Raw genomic sequence first — 16,848 nt, forward strand, 5'->3', positions numbered from 1 at the left:
TACAGACAGGATGTTGTCAGTGACAGTGACAGCTATTTGAAGTGAGGAGCCATTAGTTAATGGATGGGAACAGGCTGGATGGGAACCTGACCTCTGAGAATCCTCCTCTTGTGTCTCCTCCACCGCTCCTTTCTACCATAAGAGTACAATCAAAGAGGAGTGGACAGGCGGACAGAGCAGGGGGTCCCACCCTTCAGCTGCCAATCACACCATCTGACTTAGCTGCGCATATCCCAAGATCCGCTTCAGAGAGTGTGGGGTTACAATGAACACACCGCTGATGCTAATGCACTCCTACAATTACCACAAACCACCTTCCCTGTCCTCCCACTGACTCTTTGAACCTATTAGAAAAAGCCTTATAGATAGTGCTGTTGTCATGTGAAAAGTTTGGTGTTTTTTTGAAGAATTACATGCTCCTCTACGGGTTGAGAAAATGTTCCGACCTCTAGGGCTGAAAAAGTAGCATCAGCGTAACTGAAAATAACGTCAGACCGGCTGGATACGTCAGTCACTAGTGATTGGTTCGGGGAAAATCAACACCCCCTCACACAGAAAATGGCTAACATGGAGGCAATCAATGGAGTGGTAACAAAATGGCCATTCAGTCTGAATATCAGGCTACTGAAAAAGCCCTTTCAAAACCCATTGGATAACGTCAAAGATGCTAAAAACATGGCTGTTTTCTTAGCTCCTGAAAAGCTGACATTTTGGAGATACCAGGTCTCCTGAGCAGTGGTGTGGCTGTATGGATATCTGTCCCTTAAGTGACTCATATGTTCATCACAGGAGTTTTGTGGCTAAACATTATGCCCTGCCACGAGCCTCACTTTCCTCTAGCAAATGGCAGTGTCCAATTAGGTTAAGAATATCATTCATTCCACTCCTTCACTGAACCTAAAAACAGGTCTACTGCCAAATAACCTTTAGAGTACACAGGCTGTGACTTTGCTTTCACCTCAATAAAGCGCTTCATGATTGAATCAAGTGGCCGAGGTCAACAGGACACATGTTCATTTCCCAGGGTCCTCTGGGGTCCCTGCAGGCAGAGAAATATGCTGAGTGTCTTCTCTGACATTTATTGGATGGGAACTAAGTTATATGTCCTTTTTTTTTTGTCCTTTTTCTCATTTCAGCTCTTGCTTTCAGAAAGGGCTCAACTGGTCTGTGTATGTGTGTGTGTGTGTGTGTGTGTGTGTGTGTGTGTGTGTGTGTGTGTGTGTGCGTGTGTGTGTGTGTGTGTGTGTGTGCGTGTGCATGTTGCGTGTGCTTAGGCAGTATTTCAACCCTGTGGTCACGCTTCAGGCACCAGCACACACTACATCTGTCACTGTCTTTACTCCGTCACCTCAGTTTTCTGCAAACAAGTCTCACTTCTCTGCCTTGAAGGACACGCAGCAGAACCAACACTTCTGCTCCGCTTTATCTCTGTCACTTCTTTCCTGCTCCCATCACTTTATATTTGTCAACCTCTAACGCCGTCTTTTGTCAGCCGTCCCTGCGATTTTCATCGTCTCTCTCCTTTACCCACTGCTCAAATTCCCACTGCAGTCCTGACTATTGTAAACACAAACAGCCGGTCTTTTTGATGACTGCCTCGGCAATGAGAGACTCCCCTGCAATGTTGCTCAGCAAAAGCCCTTAATTTCTCATATTATTTCATATCATGACAACTAACAATATTCATTTACATTTACTATGAGCTGTAAATGTCTTGTTAGTTTGGCATACTACTGACCTCTTCATGAACTCACCATATTGCTCAAAATCAGATAAACTACATCATTATAAGTGAAGCATGACACAATGCAATATGCCACTTTTACTCTGAGAATAACTGTTGCATGACATAATATATTGTAACAGATACGATTTTGGATCAGGTTTCAATGGCTTCATTATTTGCTGTGAGCATCTAAGAAGTTGTGTTAGCTCAACTGACAGATGAAAAAAAATATCTTTCAAATGATACCAAATACAGGCATATAACATTGATAGCTGGGCTTCAAACATGAATTAAATATAGAGGTGTTGCAGTTGTGTCACAATTCTCCAAGCAACCATGGCTGGTGCCATCATGGAGGTCCATCGGACAATTAGCTGTGCAGAAATAAAATAATAACCAGGCTAGAAAGAGATATATGTGAAAATGATAGTGGTGGTGTGGGTACAAATCATTTGATATCACTTTATTTTAGATAATATGATGAGTTCATGAATTACTTAAAGGGCATTGTGGCACACTAATAAGAATTCCACAGCTCATAATATATTTTATATATTATAAACAAAATAAATATATAGGTCCCAGTGGTAAATACATTACCTCATAACTTGCTCATGCCAGATTGATGATACATTTGAGTGTATTATAACATTTTCTGATACGTTGTTCCTGGAAATTGTACATCTGATCAGCCTAACAAAACTGATACCAGAAGATTACCGTCCACCATCCCACCCACTTATAATCTTTTGCTGTCTGAGTGATTCTTGAATGACAATTGAACAGTAGGTGAAACTTGATGATACATCACACAAAAGAGGCAATGCACTAAAACACGAGAGGGTGACCAGAACATGCCAGCTTGAATTCTAGTCACCCTGAATTCTTAAATAGGGCTCTCTTTACAATCAGTCAAAGAAACCTTTAAACAATTACAAAACTATAAAAAAATTAACCACTAACACATTAACCAGACTAACAAGTGATCTCCCAAATCTGACATGCCAGAGTGAGGTCAATCCTCCTTTTAACCCCCCAGCTTCCCAGCCCTCTCCCAAACTCCCTAACTCAGCAGCATTTGCCAGAGGGGGCTCTGTTTCACTACCTCACATCTAGCCCCTGGGCGACCCATGAATCCATGTGACCTCTGTAGGAAGAAGCAGGGAGACATAACTCATCCAGGCAGCTTCAACAAGTCCTCTCTGTGTTCCCCCCTCAACCTTAAAGCCTAGCAGTAAATTTAGTGAACTCCAAGTAATAAACTCTCCCGCAGGAGGGCTTAGCTTCTCAAAGTAGGAGTGCTGATCCAGCATTACCAAGATACCATTTGACCATCTCTTTCATTATAATTCAAACGGCGAAACTAGATACTAGAGGAGCATTACTATTCTAAAACCTTTGAGAAATATCTGCCAAGGGAGACAGAGAGAGAGAGAGAGAGAGAGAGAGAGAGAGCCTGGGCCGAACTCTGCAGGCTGACGCAGCAGAGCAGAGGGAAAATAGCGGAGATGCTATGCAGTGTGTGAGGGCATGCCCACTGTTGTTAACCCTTGTCACCAGTAAAGGAATGACCCCCAACCCCCTCCCCGCCCTTACACACTTCCTTCGTTCAGTGCATTCATCACTCCTCGTACTTTCCAGTTTTTCTACTTGCAGAGCCTGTGCTCCATAGGGATCCACAGAGAATCTGCAGTTACCATGTTCAGATGCCCCTAAACCCTGACCTTTGCCCTTTGCCCTCTGTCTGCTTCTCCACAGGCTTCATTCCATCACCCTAGCCAATAAATACACACACACACACACATTTGGTTGTGTGTATATTGCATGTAGGCTGACAGATTCCTTACTGGGACACAATGCAGCGAAAGGCTGTTTAACTGGCAACGCCACACACTTGAGACTTGGAACATGACGATTCAGCGAGTTGACGCTGTCACCTGTTGGAAACACACTTACTAGTCTAAACCTGGGGACTAAAGCAGACACACAGCTGCTGCTGCTTGTCTGACAGGTGGCTCCCACAGTGAATTTCCACCTGTCCCTCACTCATAAAAAGTGTACTTTGACCATAATTGGAATGAAAGTAACAACGTTAACTTTACCTAGATAAAACATGTTTTTAAGTTTACATATGTCGTTACATATCTAATGAGATCAACATAATTGCTCGAAAGGGTGGAATTTAGGTTGAAAATATAATGAAAGCTTGTTGGGATAAATTACAATAAGAATTTAAATCTTAAAATAAGTCATAAAATAAGTATTTTTTTAATCAGCAGCTTATATCCAAGCCTAATAACTAGATTATCTTAAGGTTATTTTCAGCAAATAAGTTCCAACCTTTTCCTTTTTCAAATAAGATGCTCGCTTTCCAGTGAACGTGGCTGACTATATTAAAATCCCTGCTATCGTCATCTCAGCTGACCCCGCGCCGAGAGACTAGAACCTCAATAATAATCAAGGTATTAAAGAGCTCAGATGTTTTCTCAGTCTGAATATGCTCTAAATGGCATCTCCTATGTCTCTGCCATACAGCTAGCTGCACCATCGATTTCATTCCCATCAGACTTCCAGAGACGACCCTGCTGCTTGGTTCTTATTGGTCCAAGGTTGACTGATCTCATCTACTTTTGCTCTAGTGTTCTACTGTGAGTAACACTGGCCAATGTACATTTTGGAATGTTCGCTGATGAATAGTGGTGTTATAAGGACACGGGCCTTTAGTAGAATCAGCAAAGCAAATAGCTGTAATCCATGTATTCTGTACGCACACACACACACACACTAACAGTGAGACAAGCACTTACTGGCTACTTCTAGGGATGCGTTGTGACTGATTGCCTGCCCCAGATAGTTGCGGGCCACACACACGTAGCTGCCGTCGTCAGGTTTGCTGCGTCGTCCGTGGACGATGCGTAGGAAGAAGAGGGAGCCGCTGGGCAGCAGCATGCGGTGAGAGCGGGGGTTGTCGCGGTCCGTCTCGACGCGCTCCCCATCTTTGTACCACTCCACCGTGGGCGCAGGACGGCCCTCTGCCTTACAGTTGAGAGTGGCTGGTTCCCCCTTGGACACAATGAGGTCAGAGGGGTGTTCCACAATGCGGGGAGGGAAGTCCTCCTGGCGAAGACGGGAGCCTGACAGGGAGAGAAGAGAGCATAAGTGATAAAAGGAAAGAAGAGACTTTTTTCCCCAAGTATACACTTCATCTCAAATATTATCTTATTAGAGTAGTTGCTTCTTGCTTGTCAATTGAATATGGAAAAACAGAGAAAAAAAAGAGCCATAGTTAAGTTTATCAAGTAATGCATCCATGCAATATAGAGGAGTACAGTACGACTAATCAAAACAGCAGCAGCACTAAATGAATTAGACACAGCATTTTATCATTGCTGTGCAAGTGCCTTGTATTAGCAATAATCCAGTTTGAAAGCATAATTACCACACAATCTCATGTGGCTGATGAAATGTTTTCCCTTTGTTTCAGCCATGGGAACCCCATGAGGCAAACGTAAAGCAATAGGCAATGCTGACATTTGAAGTCCTTAGTAATGCATATCTTGCAAAACATGTCTTGCCATAAAACATATATGGGGGGGGGGGGGAGTAACAAATTATACTTTACAGCTGTGAGAAAAGCTCAAGATTAAATAAAAAATTAAAAATGCAGCACTATCTGTGGCACCACTGGCGTCACACTACTGGCCTTGTTTATGTTTATTTTATTGGATGAAAGTTATTTTTTTCTTTTAAATTGACTGATTAAACTCTTGTTACAAGAGTAAACAGTACAGGACTAAGAATAAGTTGAAAATGTATGTTGAATAGTTTTACAGTACAGTTCATGTGTAACCTGGGAAATAAATGTGGTGGAAAATATAATTATACACCTATTCGTATTACTGTCAGTGTGGTATTTTCCATAGCTGTCTGTTCTGATGTTATGAGTGCAGACAGAAAAACAGAGAGGATCCCCATCCTCAACATAAGCCATCACTACCCTCTTCCCTCCACCCTAATGGAGTATAGTGTGTGTGAGTGTATACCTATTTGTGTTTGTCTCTGTGTTTGTGTTTGTACATACATGTATTTATACTCTGTGTTCACCATTTGGAGCCCATATTCCAACAAAGCCGCGCGTTGATCTCATTACAACAGCCATAGAGATACGGGTCGATACCCCCGCCCATACCAACACTAACAATCCCGCAATCCCCCTTGTACCCTGCTACACTGTTCAGATGTCAGTCAAGCTGGCCTTCTCCAAGAAACTGTGTAACAATGAGTCCCTATGAGGACCGAAGACAAAGCAAGCTTCCCTAATGAGTTCCAGGTACACAACACCAATGCCTCACTACACCTCCCACTCTCTCCCTCTCTCTCCTACCCCATCCTGTGCAATCCCCCCCACCCCCACCCCCCCCACCCCCCCCCCCCCATTTCCCACCCACCTCCACTCACACACACAAAAAAATACACACACTCTCTCTCCCTCCCTCCACCATGGTAAAAGTGTAGGCGTGCGTGTACCTGTGGTTGGTTTACAGAATCAAAATCAAAATTAATTCAAAATAGTTTCAATCACCAACTACAATGGGTGCACAAGGAATTTGACCTGGTTAATTGGTACTGACACATTACAGGACATGCTAGACACAGGGCAAAACGTAACAGGACCTCACATACAATGCAGGAAAGACATACTGTATGACAGTAGACTAAACATAAACACACTACAAGTATACATTCAGAGATGAAGAGTACTTGGCACAGTTGTGTAAAGTACTGCTAGGCTGATAAACAGCCAAAACATGCATAAGTGAATGATGTGCAGAATACAGCTAGGTTGATAGATAGGCTGATTAGCTTTGTTTGTATACGAGTCCAAGCAGTTGAAAAGGAATGTGAAGGAGAGAGAGAGAGAGAGAGAGAAATGCCTCCCGATCTGCAGAGAGAAAATCAGAGACAGAGCAAGAGAGAAGATGAAGGAAATGTGGCATTATTGTCATTATTGTCAAACACTGCAGCCATTTGGCAGTTGGTGTTTGCCTGTTTTATTGTTGTGGGAACAGGAGGATGTGATTTTTCTGTTCTTTCATGTGGTAGCAAACACATCCCTAGCTTACACAGCCTTCAGTAGGCCATGCTTTAAAGGGGCAATGGCCCTGTAAAGCAGATAATTACCACAGAGCTAGAGAGTGATGAGCTCCTGCACTCCCACTGCTACCAATAAATCCCACAGAGACTACAGTTTACCCAGATTTATAACACCTCACACATTGTGGAGTAGGTGAGAATTTGATCCAACCTGTGGAGTGGTATGGGGAGAATTGTTTGTGTTTGTAAAACTTTGTAAATGTGTATGTATCTTCCAAAAGCAATACCTTGTAATATCACTAGGCATATAAAGGCAAATCGGATGTCATTTAAAGCAGTGGTTCTCAACCTTTTTGGCTCGTGACGCCTTAAAACAAAACAATGCCTATCTGCAACCCCCATCACAGGCGGTGTGGTGAACAGTTCAACCAAAGAATGACTTTTTCCCTTTTCAGGTGGTTTCATTTGATTAATGGAGGAGGCCTTGAGGCTTAAAACTATTCAGTGTTTTACAAGAAATAAGCAAGAAATAGAGAAAAAACTGAAAAAATATACATTTGTATAGTACAAATATGTTTTTTTCTTATCACATAAATCATCTTGCGACCCCCAAAATCATCCAGCATCCCCCTTGGGAGTCCTGACCCCCAGGGAAACAATATATGGCAGTATACAGGAGTATGTGCAAGAGCTTACCTCTATGAAAATGAAAGGTACCATGGTATTTGTATGTTTTACAACCAATAGCTCCATATAACCTGCTTGGTAGTCACCCACCCTGAATCCCCCTGACAGGCTTTAATTTTGGAAGTGTCATGCCATCATTTGACCTTTTGGGAAGTGAGTTAAGAGCACAGAACCAGGTTCTCTACTGCAGTAGACTCATTACTCTGTCCACTGGAATGCACTGAAAAGGTTCTTGAATAAAGAAGGAAAAATCCAAATTGAGACTTGTAATGCCGAGACAATTCTGAAACATTCAGCAACATAATTAAAGGAGACTGAGTTTACACCAAGTATGCAAAATGAAAAAAAAAGAAAAACACAAACGCAAACATATCTACACAAGACAAAATGAAAAAAGGGCAAACCACCCATGCAGCTGCAGGCCAAAATCATAAATATTTGATTTAAGTAAGAATTAACACACTGCCCAGACACATAGGCTTACAACAGAGCAAAATAAACACGATAGGAAGGTGGCCATTGTGGCCATCAGTCTCTGTTCACAGCACACATGCTGTCTTCCTTGTTCTTAATTGTGTTGGGTCGGTGCCCGAGGGTCCATGAAACTCCCTAAGCTCCCTGGCATTACAGAAAGGCAATATCAGCCCACTACAAGTGGCCCCCCGGAAGACCAGGCTTTATCTGCAAAGGGCCAGCAGGCAGCATACAATCAGTATGCAGAAACATGCACACAGATGCACAATGGAATACATACATACACACCAAAGGTCATTTGTAACACCTGTGCCCCAACAAATATTTTTTCTGTCAATCATCCCTGAGGCAGTTCTGTTGTCGTGTGAAGATCTAGGGAGAGAAGAGGAATGAAGGGTGACAGATAAAGGGGAGAAAGGAGGTGAATGTAGAGGCTGTTTTCTAACTTTCTCTCCAGAGAATCAAGTCAAAATACGTGAAGGAAAAAACTGAGTGGAAAGCCAAAGTATGTTAGAATTAAAAGCTTTTGAGGTGAAAACAGCTTTCTGTTTATTCCAAGTAGATTTTGAATACAATAAAAAAGGAGGTGAATATCGAAGGGACGGAGCAGGGCATGAAGGAATGAATGTAAACAAGGGAGGCGCAGGCTTTAAAACATCATATCATAAGCATCAAGATCATAATAGTACAATGTGACCAATGTGAGTGTAATTTCACGGCTATGTTGGTGGTCTTGGATCAACTCACACCGATGCCATTTACAATATACATCTAGAATGCAAAAAAGTAGGCTGCTATAGCTGTTTTGATCCAAATAAAACAAGCATACAGACTAGATATCACATATCACAATCAAATTAGCCTACTGCACTGGGATCACACTGTCTGTCAGCTCCTTATTAAAAATAATCCTTTCCAGAGGTATAAAACTTCATACAGACAGATGGACACACAGACATACACAAATACACACACACACACACACGCACATATGTTCCTACTGCAACGCTGTGAGGAGCCTTGCAGTCTTGAGTTTCAGTTGTCAACTCAAATTCACACTTACACACAAAAACCTCTAAATGCACTCCCTAAAAAATGTGCATAATCTTCCCTCCCTAGTTTCCCCAAACAAGCAAGTACTGGAAACGCAGTGGGTGACATTGATTTGTGTTGAATGTTCTAGACTTTATGTCACCTCTTGGTGTTGCTAACAGCTACGCGACATAATCAGCTTGCTCAGTTAGACTGACACCAAGCAAATCTGAGCCGTAGTGGCGGGTATGATAAATCTCCATCTGGGGTGACATGGGATTACCTGCGTTTGAGAGCCAACACCGCTTTGGAAGAGCAGCACTCAGACAGACACACTTAAATAAGGCAGGCAGATACTGTGGGAGGTTTAGGGGTGCAGAATAAAGGGTAAAGCCACCTCTTGTTAAAACAATCCCTTTGTTTCGGTCTCTGGAAGTCACGTAGCTTTCGTTTTTTGTGATCCCGGGTTAGATCAGAGATTAAAGTGCACGCTTTTAATGGTCAGACTGAGATTTTCAGCTGCTTGTAAGTTCACAGCACTGCTCTTGTATGTCAAATGACACCACTTGTTTGGACAGACAGCTATCCAAGGCCAATTTAACAAAGCAGGTATCAAGAGAAAAAAAAACGAGACAAGGGAGCCTTAAGGGCCAAAAGAGCTAAAAGAGCTTTGAAGTACCACCAAATGCGAAACGAATAAAACAAAGTGTACACAAAGGACAACAACCCAAGTACTGCAGTGTGGTACTTTAAATTACCAAAAATCTTCCCATTGAAGCCACTGTAGGAAGATTTTATAAATTGACATTTTGTTTGAATTCAGCAAAACTAATCCCCATGTTGGGTGAACGAATCAGTGAGATAATATCAGAATCTTGGCAAGATTGATAGCGCCATTCTTCTGCTATTTGCTTTCAAAGTAAATTTTGAGTCTCGGGCATCTGACCAGTTAAGGTAAACCTTAGTAAATCAGCTGTGCGCTCCTTGCTACTCGCTCGGTGAGTAGGGGAGGGAGGGCTAAGTGCCTTTGTCTTCCTGTTTCTCTTCAAACTTACCTACCACAGTTTTGAGTGAAGCATTGTACCACAGTGTGTAGGCTACCACTAAGTACCACAAGAAAACTCTAAGAACCACAACATACCACAGTGTCACTAAAAGAACCACACAATAACAGAAAGGGCACCATATAATGTACCGCTGTGTACATTAAGCTTCTTAGTACTCTTTGTAGTATTTTGTGGTATGTTGTGGTACATATTGTGGTATTCTGTGGTACTTTGTAGCAATTGTCAGGATCTGGAGACACACAGTTAAAGTCTCGTGTTTTTATGATCGTCCTTCGGATTTCTTAGGACTACTAAAATTAACAGCCTGTCATTTTGAAGTAGGCCAGTCAGCGTGTGTGCCCAGGGTGGCGCCGGATGTTGGCAGTTCTCCACCTTTGCCCTGACATGAGGTTCAGTCTTTGTTACTGCAAGAAATCCAATCTGGGAGATTTTTGACGAAATGTTAAGAAATCAGTTGATGAAATATGAATTTGTTTCCATCCATTCCCATCCTGAACGCTCTCATCACAGGCCCATACTCACAGTAGTCCATCATAAAGTCCATCCCAACATGAGTGTGGCAAGTGTGGTAATATTATAATATAAGTGTAAATGTTGCTGTGCATCATAGCACAACATATGGTGTTTTTGCCCATCTGATTATACAGAAGTCTCTGCAAAACCCTCTCTTCTCGGACCAGGTTCTGATAAATGTGGATTCAGCAGTACATCAAAGTGACTATAAGGGAGTGTTTGTGTATAAGCAAAATTGAAAGGTTCATTCATCAGATCTGGTGGGGATTTCACTCCAGAAATGATACTACTGACATTCATATCTTCCAAATCCATGCAGATCAACCCCCTCCCAAGTGACCAGGAAATGGGCAAAGGAGTCAAAGTCCAGTTCCTAAGTCATCCAGAATTCATTCAAATTAAATAATTGCACAGTTAAATAGCTCAGTTTAACTTACTGTGCAATGGGTAGGTGTTATACCTATGTGTGTGCTTTGCTTTGATTATCTGGTGGGCCAAGGCTAACTCCAGTGAGCATGAGTACATTCCCATGGTCTACTGTTTATAGTTGTTCTGTGGACAGTTGTGTCAACCAGCTGCCGTTCCACCAATCCAGTCTGTTATTTCAAATAACAAAATCACAACATTATAATTTTTCACACATATCAGTACAGGATATATCCACATCTTCAGAAAAACCCTAAAATTGTTTCAACAAAAAAATTTCTCACTCCAAATATTCACAAGGACCTTTGAGAGAATAATGTATACAAGTCAAAAAACTCAAAAAACTGAATGGAAAATAAACCATTTGTGTTGCTCATCCCTTAGAGACACTTATTCCAAACATACACACATTCTCATTCATACTTAAAGTCAAACACAGGGAACCAATAAATGCCACACATTCCTTCTCAGGCTGTATAAACTACAATTAAGTGAACAGTTGAACACTGTCATTCACTCAAGTATGTAGGGAAGGAATGTGAGTGTGTTTGTATGCCTGTGTGTGGCCAGGACAAGGTGCCTGCAGCCACACTCTCTCTTACATTAGCTACTGTGGTAAGGCGCTTGGCCTCCTTATGTGAAGGTGATTTTAATTGCATTAAAATTATTAAAAGAAACTTTCCATTTCAAAACAGCGAATCAACCTTTCTCTCCTTTGCTACAGGTCAATCCACATAATAAACCAGAGTCTCCAGGGGAGAGTCAAGGTCATGGACATGATCACACCTCCTGCTGCCGAGCCTCTGCTCACTCTTCACTCTGCACACTGATTACAGCACACAGGTGCTGAGGGCAGGACACTAGCTGAGTGACACTGTAACAGTGAGCAATACACTTGTAGGCTTAATTCACTAAAGGCTTCAGAATGCTTTTTACAAGATACAGACAATGGTTCTGATAGAATGCCAAACTGACTCACTGACTCTGTGACTCAAAATGTCCTGCATTCACATGGAATGAAATAAACAAAAAAGCACATTTTAACATAATTTCTCAAATTTACGAGGCTTCTCCAGTGAGAATGTCATTTCAATTAGTGATATTTTTTTTAAGATGTTTTTTTTTTTTTTTTTTGGCATTTCTCCTTTATTGGACCGTTTCACATTGGACAGAGACAGCCCAACAAATATTTTGAATAGATGTTGATATGAAGGCCTGCACCGACATTGAAAACCCATGTAAATATAGTGCTAAAATGAAAGCTGAGACAACGTCCTTAGCATACCTGTTACCTGTATAATTTTATGAAACTGGGACCTAAATATCTTTCTCATAGCAATTCAAAGTTCTCAAAGCTGTTTTAATATGAATTTTTGCTGTGCCAAAATATAATATTGTGAAAATGTGTGCTTGTCTGGGTTGGCATTGAACTTGGCCACCGCCTGTATGTTGCCATCTGTCAAATGCTTGCTGGGAAAGATAACATGTGATAAACATCCTAGGCCAGATTTAAACACGGGAGATTGGTGGTATGTGGTAAACACCTAGCCAACTAGGCCACCAGGACACTCCACCTAAGAATAAATTCATCAGGCGGTCTATGTCACACAAGTTCTTTTTTTTTTTTTTTTTTTTCAAACCAAAAATACACTCTATCAAATGTCATTGTATGATAGAGGGGTGAACATTTTCCGCCTTTCATATAATATTCCCACAATTTGTAAGCCTCAGATATTTGATTTGCCCTTGCACATAAGGCAAATGTGTAAATGTAACAAATAAATAGGTTATTAAATTAAATTGCTGGTCAAGTGCACATGGCATCTTCAACTAGGCTGATACTGGTCGGTTGGTAATCTCCAATTTGCTCAAATATTGTTAATATACTTGTTTCACTCTGTTAACCACTGACTGTGTATTTTCCATTGACAGAGTAGAGAAAGTGAGTCTTGTTCAAGCCCAGGTGGCTGATAAGCCAGGAGCTTATCTCCTGTATGTATGGTGAGAAATAACTTAGGAGTACAACCGTCTGGAAAGGACAGCAGCCCATCAGAGAGACTTATCCTCAGTCCATTGAACAGTCAGTGACAAGTAGAGCGGCTGCATGGGCCATTGATGACGACTCAGCCAGGGCTTGAACCACAAACTTCCCAGGAACAGAGCAGACACTAACAACTGCCATGTGGGCTGTGACAAGATATTGAGCACATGAGTTGAATTTGTCAAGTGGCACAGAGATTTATATTGAAAGGGCTGAAATACAGATAGACTGTTATTAAACAAAATATCCACACACAAAAATTCAGTGTATTCCAGGAGTTATTTTGTGATGAAGTGTTGCAATTTACGTTTTTGATGTACCCATGGCCACTTTTCCTCAACCTGTCTTGTCTATTTCTGCTTCAGTTTCCTATGTTTCCCGCAATGACTCTCGACAACCCCCTGGAGAAAGGGGTTCTCTGTGCTGTATACGTGTAGGCGGAGTAGTTTTCCAGTCGAGAAAAAATGAGCGGAAAGAGAACAATGCTGTGGCGTGCCATGCCTGGTTGTTCAGAAGACGCCGTCAAAGAGGGCGTTAGTATTTCACACGCTACCGACAACAGATCCACAAAGATGCAAGCAGTGTCTGCATTGTATTATGGTCTACTGAGGCTGCTGTCAGTGGAGAAATTAGTATCTCTGCCTTTTCTACACTGTATTTCTCCCTGTATGATTGTTAAACATCGAGGCACAATGGTAGTCTAGAAAGAAGCCCTTGATTCTGAGGGACTGACGCCAAAAAAAAAAAAATATGCAGGAATAAGAAAAGCAAATAACAAAATGGGCACAGAAATGCAAGGTACATGTGTAAAAACCTATATTGCAGCTAAAGCAATTCTGCTTTTCAATTTGTAATCCATTTGTTTAGGTCTATTAAACAGATTGCCCAAAGTATCTTTGAGAATTTGTGGTTCATCATGTGACTTTCCTCTCCTTTGAGGATTTTAACAGATATTGCATTTTCACTAATTACATTAATGCATTCATTACTGCGCTGTGTCATCATGTGTCACAAGTGCATGTCTGCATGACCTACATTTATTTTAGGTCTTAATTGCGCCCCTGGTAGTGGCAGCCCAGATGTGAACTCACTGTCAGACTGTGAGGGGAGAGAGACTTTGCCCTGAGCACCAAACCCATCTACTCTGAAGCACAAACCTGCCCTCTCTTAGGCCTTCCTCGAGACACTGAACCCTCACTACACATACACACTATAGTATACACAGTCAAGACCTACATTAGCCTTCTTTGCATATTGGTAGTAATAGTGAAACTGTGCAATGTAATTATAAGAGATGTTATTTTATAAAAAGGCAAAAAGAATAAGTTTCTCTTTGCACATCGGCCATCGCCTTAGGACATCAGAGGAGTGACAAGAAAGAAAGAAAGAAAGAAAGAAAGAAAGAGAAAGACTTGTCTACACTGTATACTATCCATCAGCCCACCAGCAGTACCAGCAGGAATACCAATCTACTTTCACTACTACAGTTAATACTCACAACAAAAAAAAAGTATAAGTAGCAATAAAGCAGCGCAGTGGAAGCTGCCAAGAAGTCAGAGTTCAGCATGGATGAGAACAAGTGACTCCTGGAGCTCCATAATAACCTGACCTCTTTTTCCACAGCAAACCTGCTTATGTCAATCACCTCTCCTGGGCAAATTTCCTTCTAGCTGTGTTACGTTTCTTGACAAATTGCTTTTCCCTTCCCTTTTTTGTTATGAGCTCAGGAGTGATGTCTGTCTGAGAAGATATAAGCTCAACCTGCAGTGGGCTTTTGTAACAGAATTTAAGAAGTTGGTTAAACTTGTACCTTTGGTAGAAATACTACCATTTATCTAATTCAAGTACTTGAATTGGCTCCATTTGTGGTGTTCCCATCAGTAATGCAGGCTGACTGAGGGCTCCCACTAGCATGAATGACACCTGTAAGACTGGTGCCTGTTGACGTGAGTCATATGGTTTAAGCCCGGCTTGGCTTGCTATGATGAGTTTGAGGAGGGGAATGTGATAGAGCTGTGGAGGTCAATCCCTCCAGGATTTCATGTGATTATTGTGAGAAAAATGCCTGACTTTGAAGCAGTGTTTCTGAAGAACTGTGAGGTGAATTGTCACATTACATGCTCTTGTAAATTTGCAGTAACAGTGTAAGGAATTTGAAATTGTAGGCAAAAGTTGTGATGATCTGCTGGTTGAAGAGAGCTGTCATTAGACTGTTAACTCTAATTGCCATGATTTGTGGAAAAAAAGGCAAAAGGCAAAATTTTGACATAATTCTCATTGCCAAATCAACACTGGTTTTGAGGCACAGAAGTAGCTATGAAAACCTGCTGCTTTTACCCAGTCAGTCCACACTTGATGCCAATCATGCAGATGCCGTCATAATAAAGTAGCTTTTTGAAGTGAGCAAAACAGCGCAGGTACTTTGGCTGATTGGAGGTAAAGCCAATGTCTGCTGCCTCCCGTGGTTCTTGTTGCAGCAGAAAATCACAGGCTACAGGAGCAAAATGTCAAGGAGATTAATGACCGTCTGAAGTTCCCTTTTATCACTGTGTTCATACACACCGATTCTGACCCTTTACCTACATCTCTCATGAGTTAATTATTTCAGCACACAGCCACCGAAGGCTGCAAATGTCAAAGACGGCACCGTTCAATGCTGCCCTCTTCCCAAGACCTTCACACTATCCCTTTCCCTGCTTTCTTCCTTTCTGTCCTCCTCATCACCGTGAGGCAAATTTTTCCAACATGGTACGATTTCAATGGCCCTTTTGACACACTGCACCCTTTAATCAAACGTGGACTTCCACAAGAAGGGCTTTGGCTGCACTGTAACCCAGAGCTGCAGGAGAGAAAAGGGGTTGTGTTAGCTTCCATGCCAGTGTCTATGCAGAGAGCAAAGCACAGGATGGTAAGAAGGTACAGCCCCAATCCAGCACCCTCTTTTGTGACCATATGAGTTGAGTCAAATTAACATAAATTCAAGAGCTGAACTTGCAAATGGAAAATGTGAAGATTCACATGCTTGAAGCTTCTGAAAAATCCTTTCTTGTAGACAGAATACCGGCAAGTGATGTATCAAAAGTAGCAGGGAGGGAAAGTAAGGAAACATACTAATAAGGAGAGGAACAAAGAGGCTTAGGATGCTGCTGGACTGATGGTTATTATTACAATTCACAAAAATGATGACCCTGTTGCCTTTAAATGCTCATGTTTAGCTCTTATATAGTGTTAGTTTGTGCACCAAGCCTTTCAGTTTGAAAAAGTCTAATTCCATGTTTAATGATCATTGATGGGGTACACTACAACTACGCTTTCTTTTGTTTGCAAAAAAAAAAAAAAATGGGATATCTTATTCTGGGTTGAAATATCTCTAGAACATGCTGAATGAGAGATCGGCTTTTGAAGCTGTGAATAAACCAGATGACATGGCCAACATCTATCTCTAAATTTTCATGCTGCAAACATGCATGCATACAGTATTCCATGCACGCAGACATACATGCAGTATATGCGAGCACGCGCACATGGCTATTCCCACATCGTATAATTACCTCCCTCTCCCTCTCTCACTACCTAATGAAATTCCCTCAAATTCTAACCATTTGTTAAGAAGCCCTATGTCGAAATTCTGGAGATGCTTTGAGAGACTGCATTGCAACATCAACCTCTGATTAATTAAGCTGAAGAGAGGCGTGTCTACGCTGTAATAACAAGGTCAGTCCTGAGGGCATCGCATTCACACGGGCCTGCTGATCAACCTGCTCCCCTCATCACTCACTCCAACACTG

The 16,848-nt window shown here is 41.7% G+C and overlaps 1 protein-coding gene across 1 annotated transcript in view; it reads right to left on the bottom strand.

Annotated features, from left to right (window-relative positions):
• The window catches only part of LOC139913266 (roundabout homolog 1-like), a 92,204-nt gene that overhangs the window by 57,644 nt on the left and 17,712 nt on the right, over nt 1-16,848 (bottom strand). The window contains exon 3 of the mRNA XM_078286412.1: nt 4,534-4,906. Coding sequence (XP_078142538.1) covers nt 4,534-4,906 — 373 coding nt within the window. The remainder of the gene's footprint in view (nt 1-4,533; nt 4,907-16,848) is intronic.

Source organism: Centroberyx gerrardi, chromosome 11 (assembly GCF_048128805.1).
Source record: "Centroberyx gerrardi isolate f3 chromosome 11, fCenGer3.hap1.cur.20231027, whole genome shotgun sequence".
NCBI classification, from domain to species: domain Eukaryota; kingdom Metazoa; phylum Chordata; class Actinopteri; order Beryciformes; family Berycidae; genus Centroberyx; species Centroberyx gerrardi.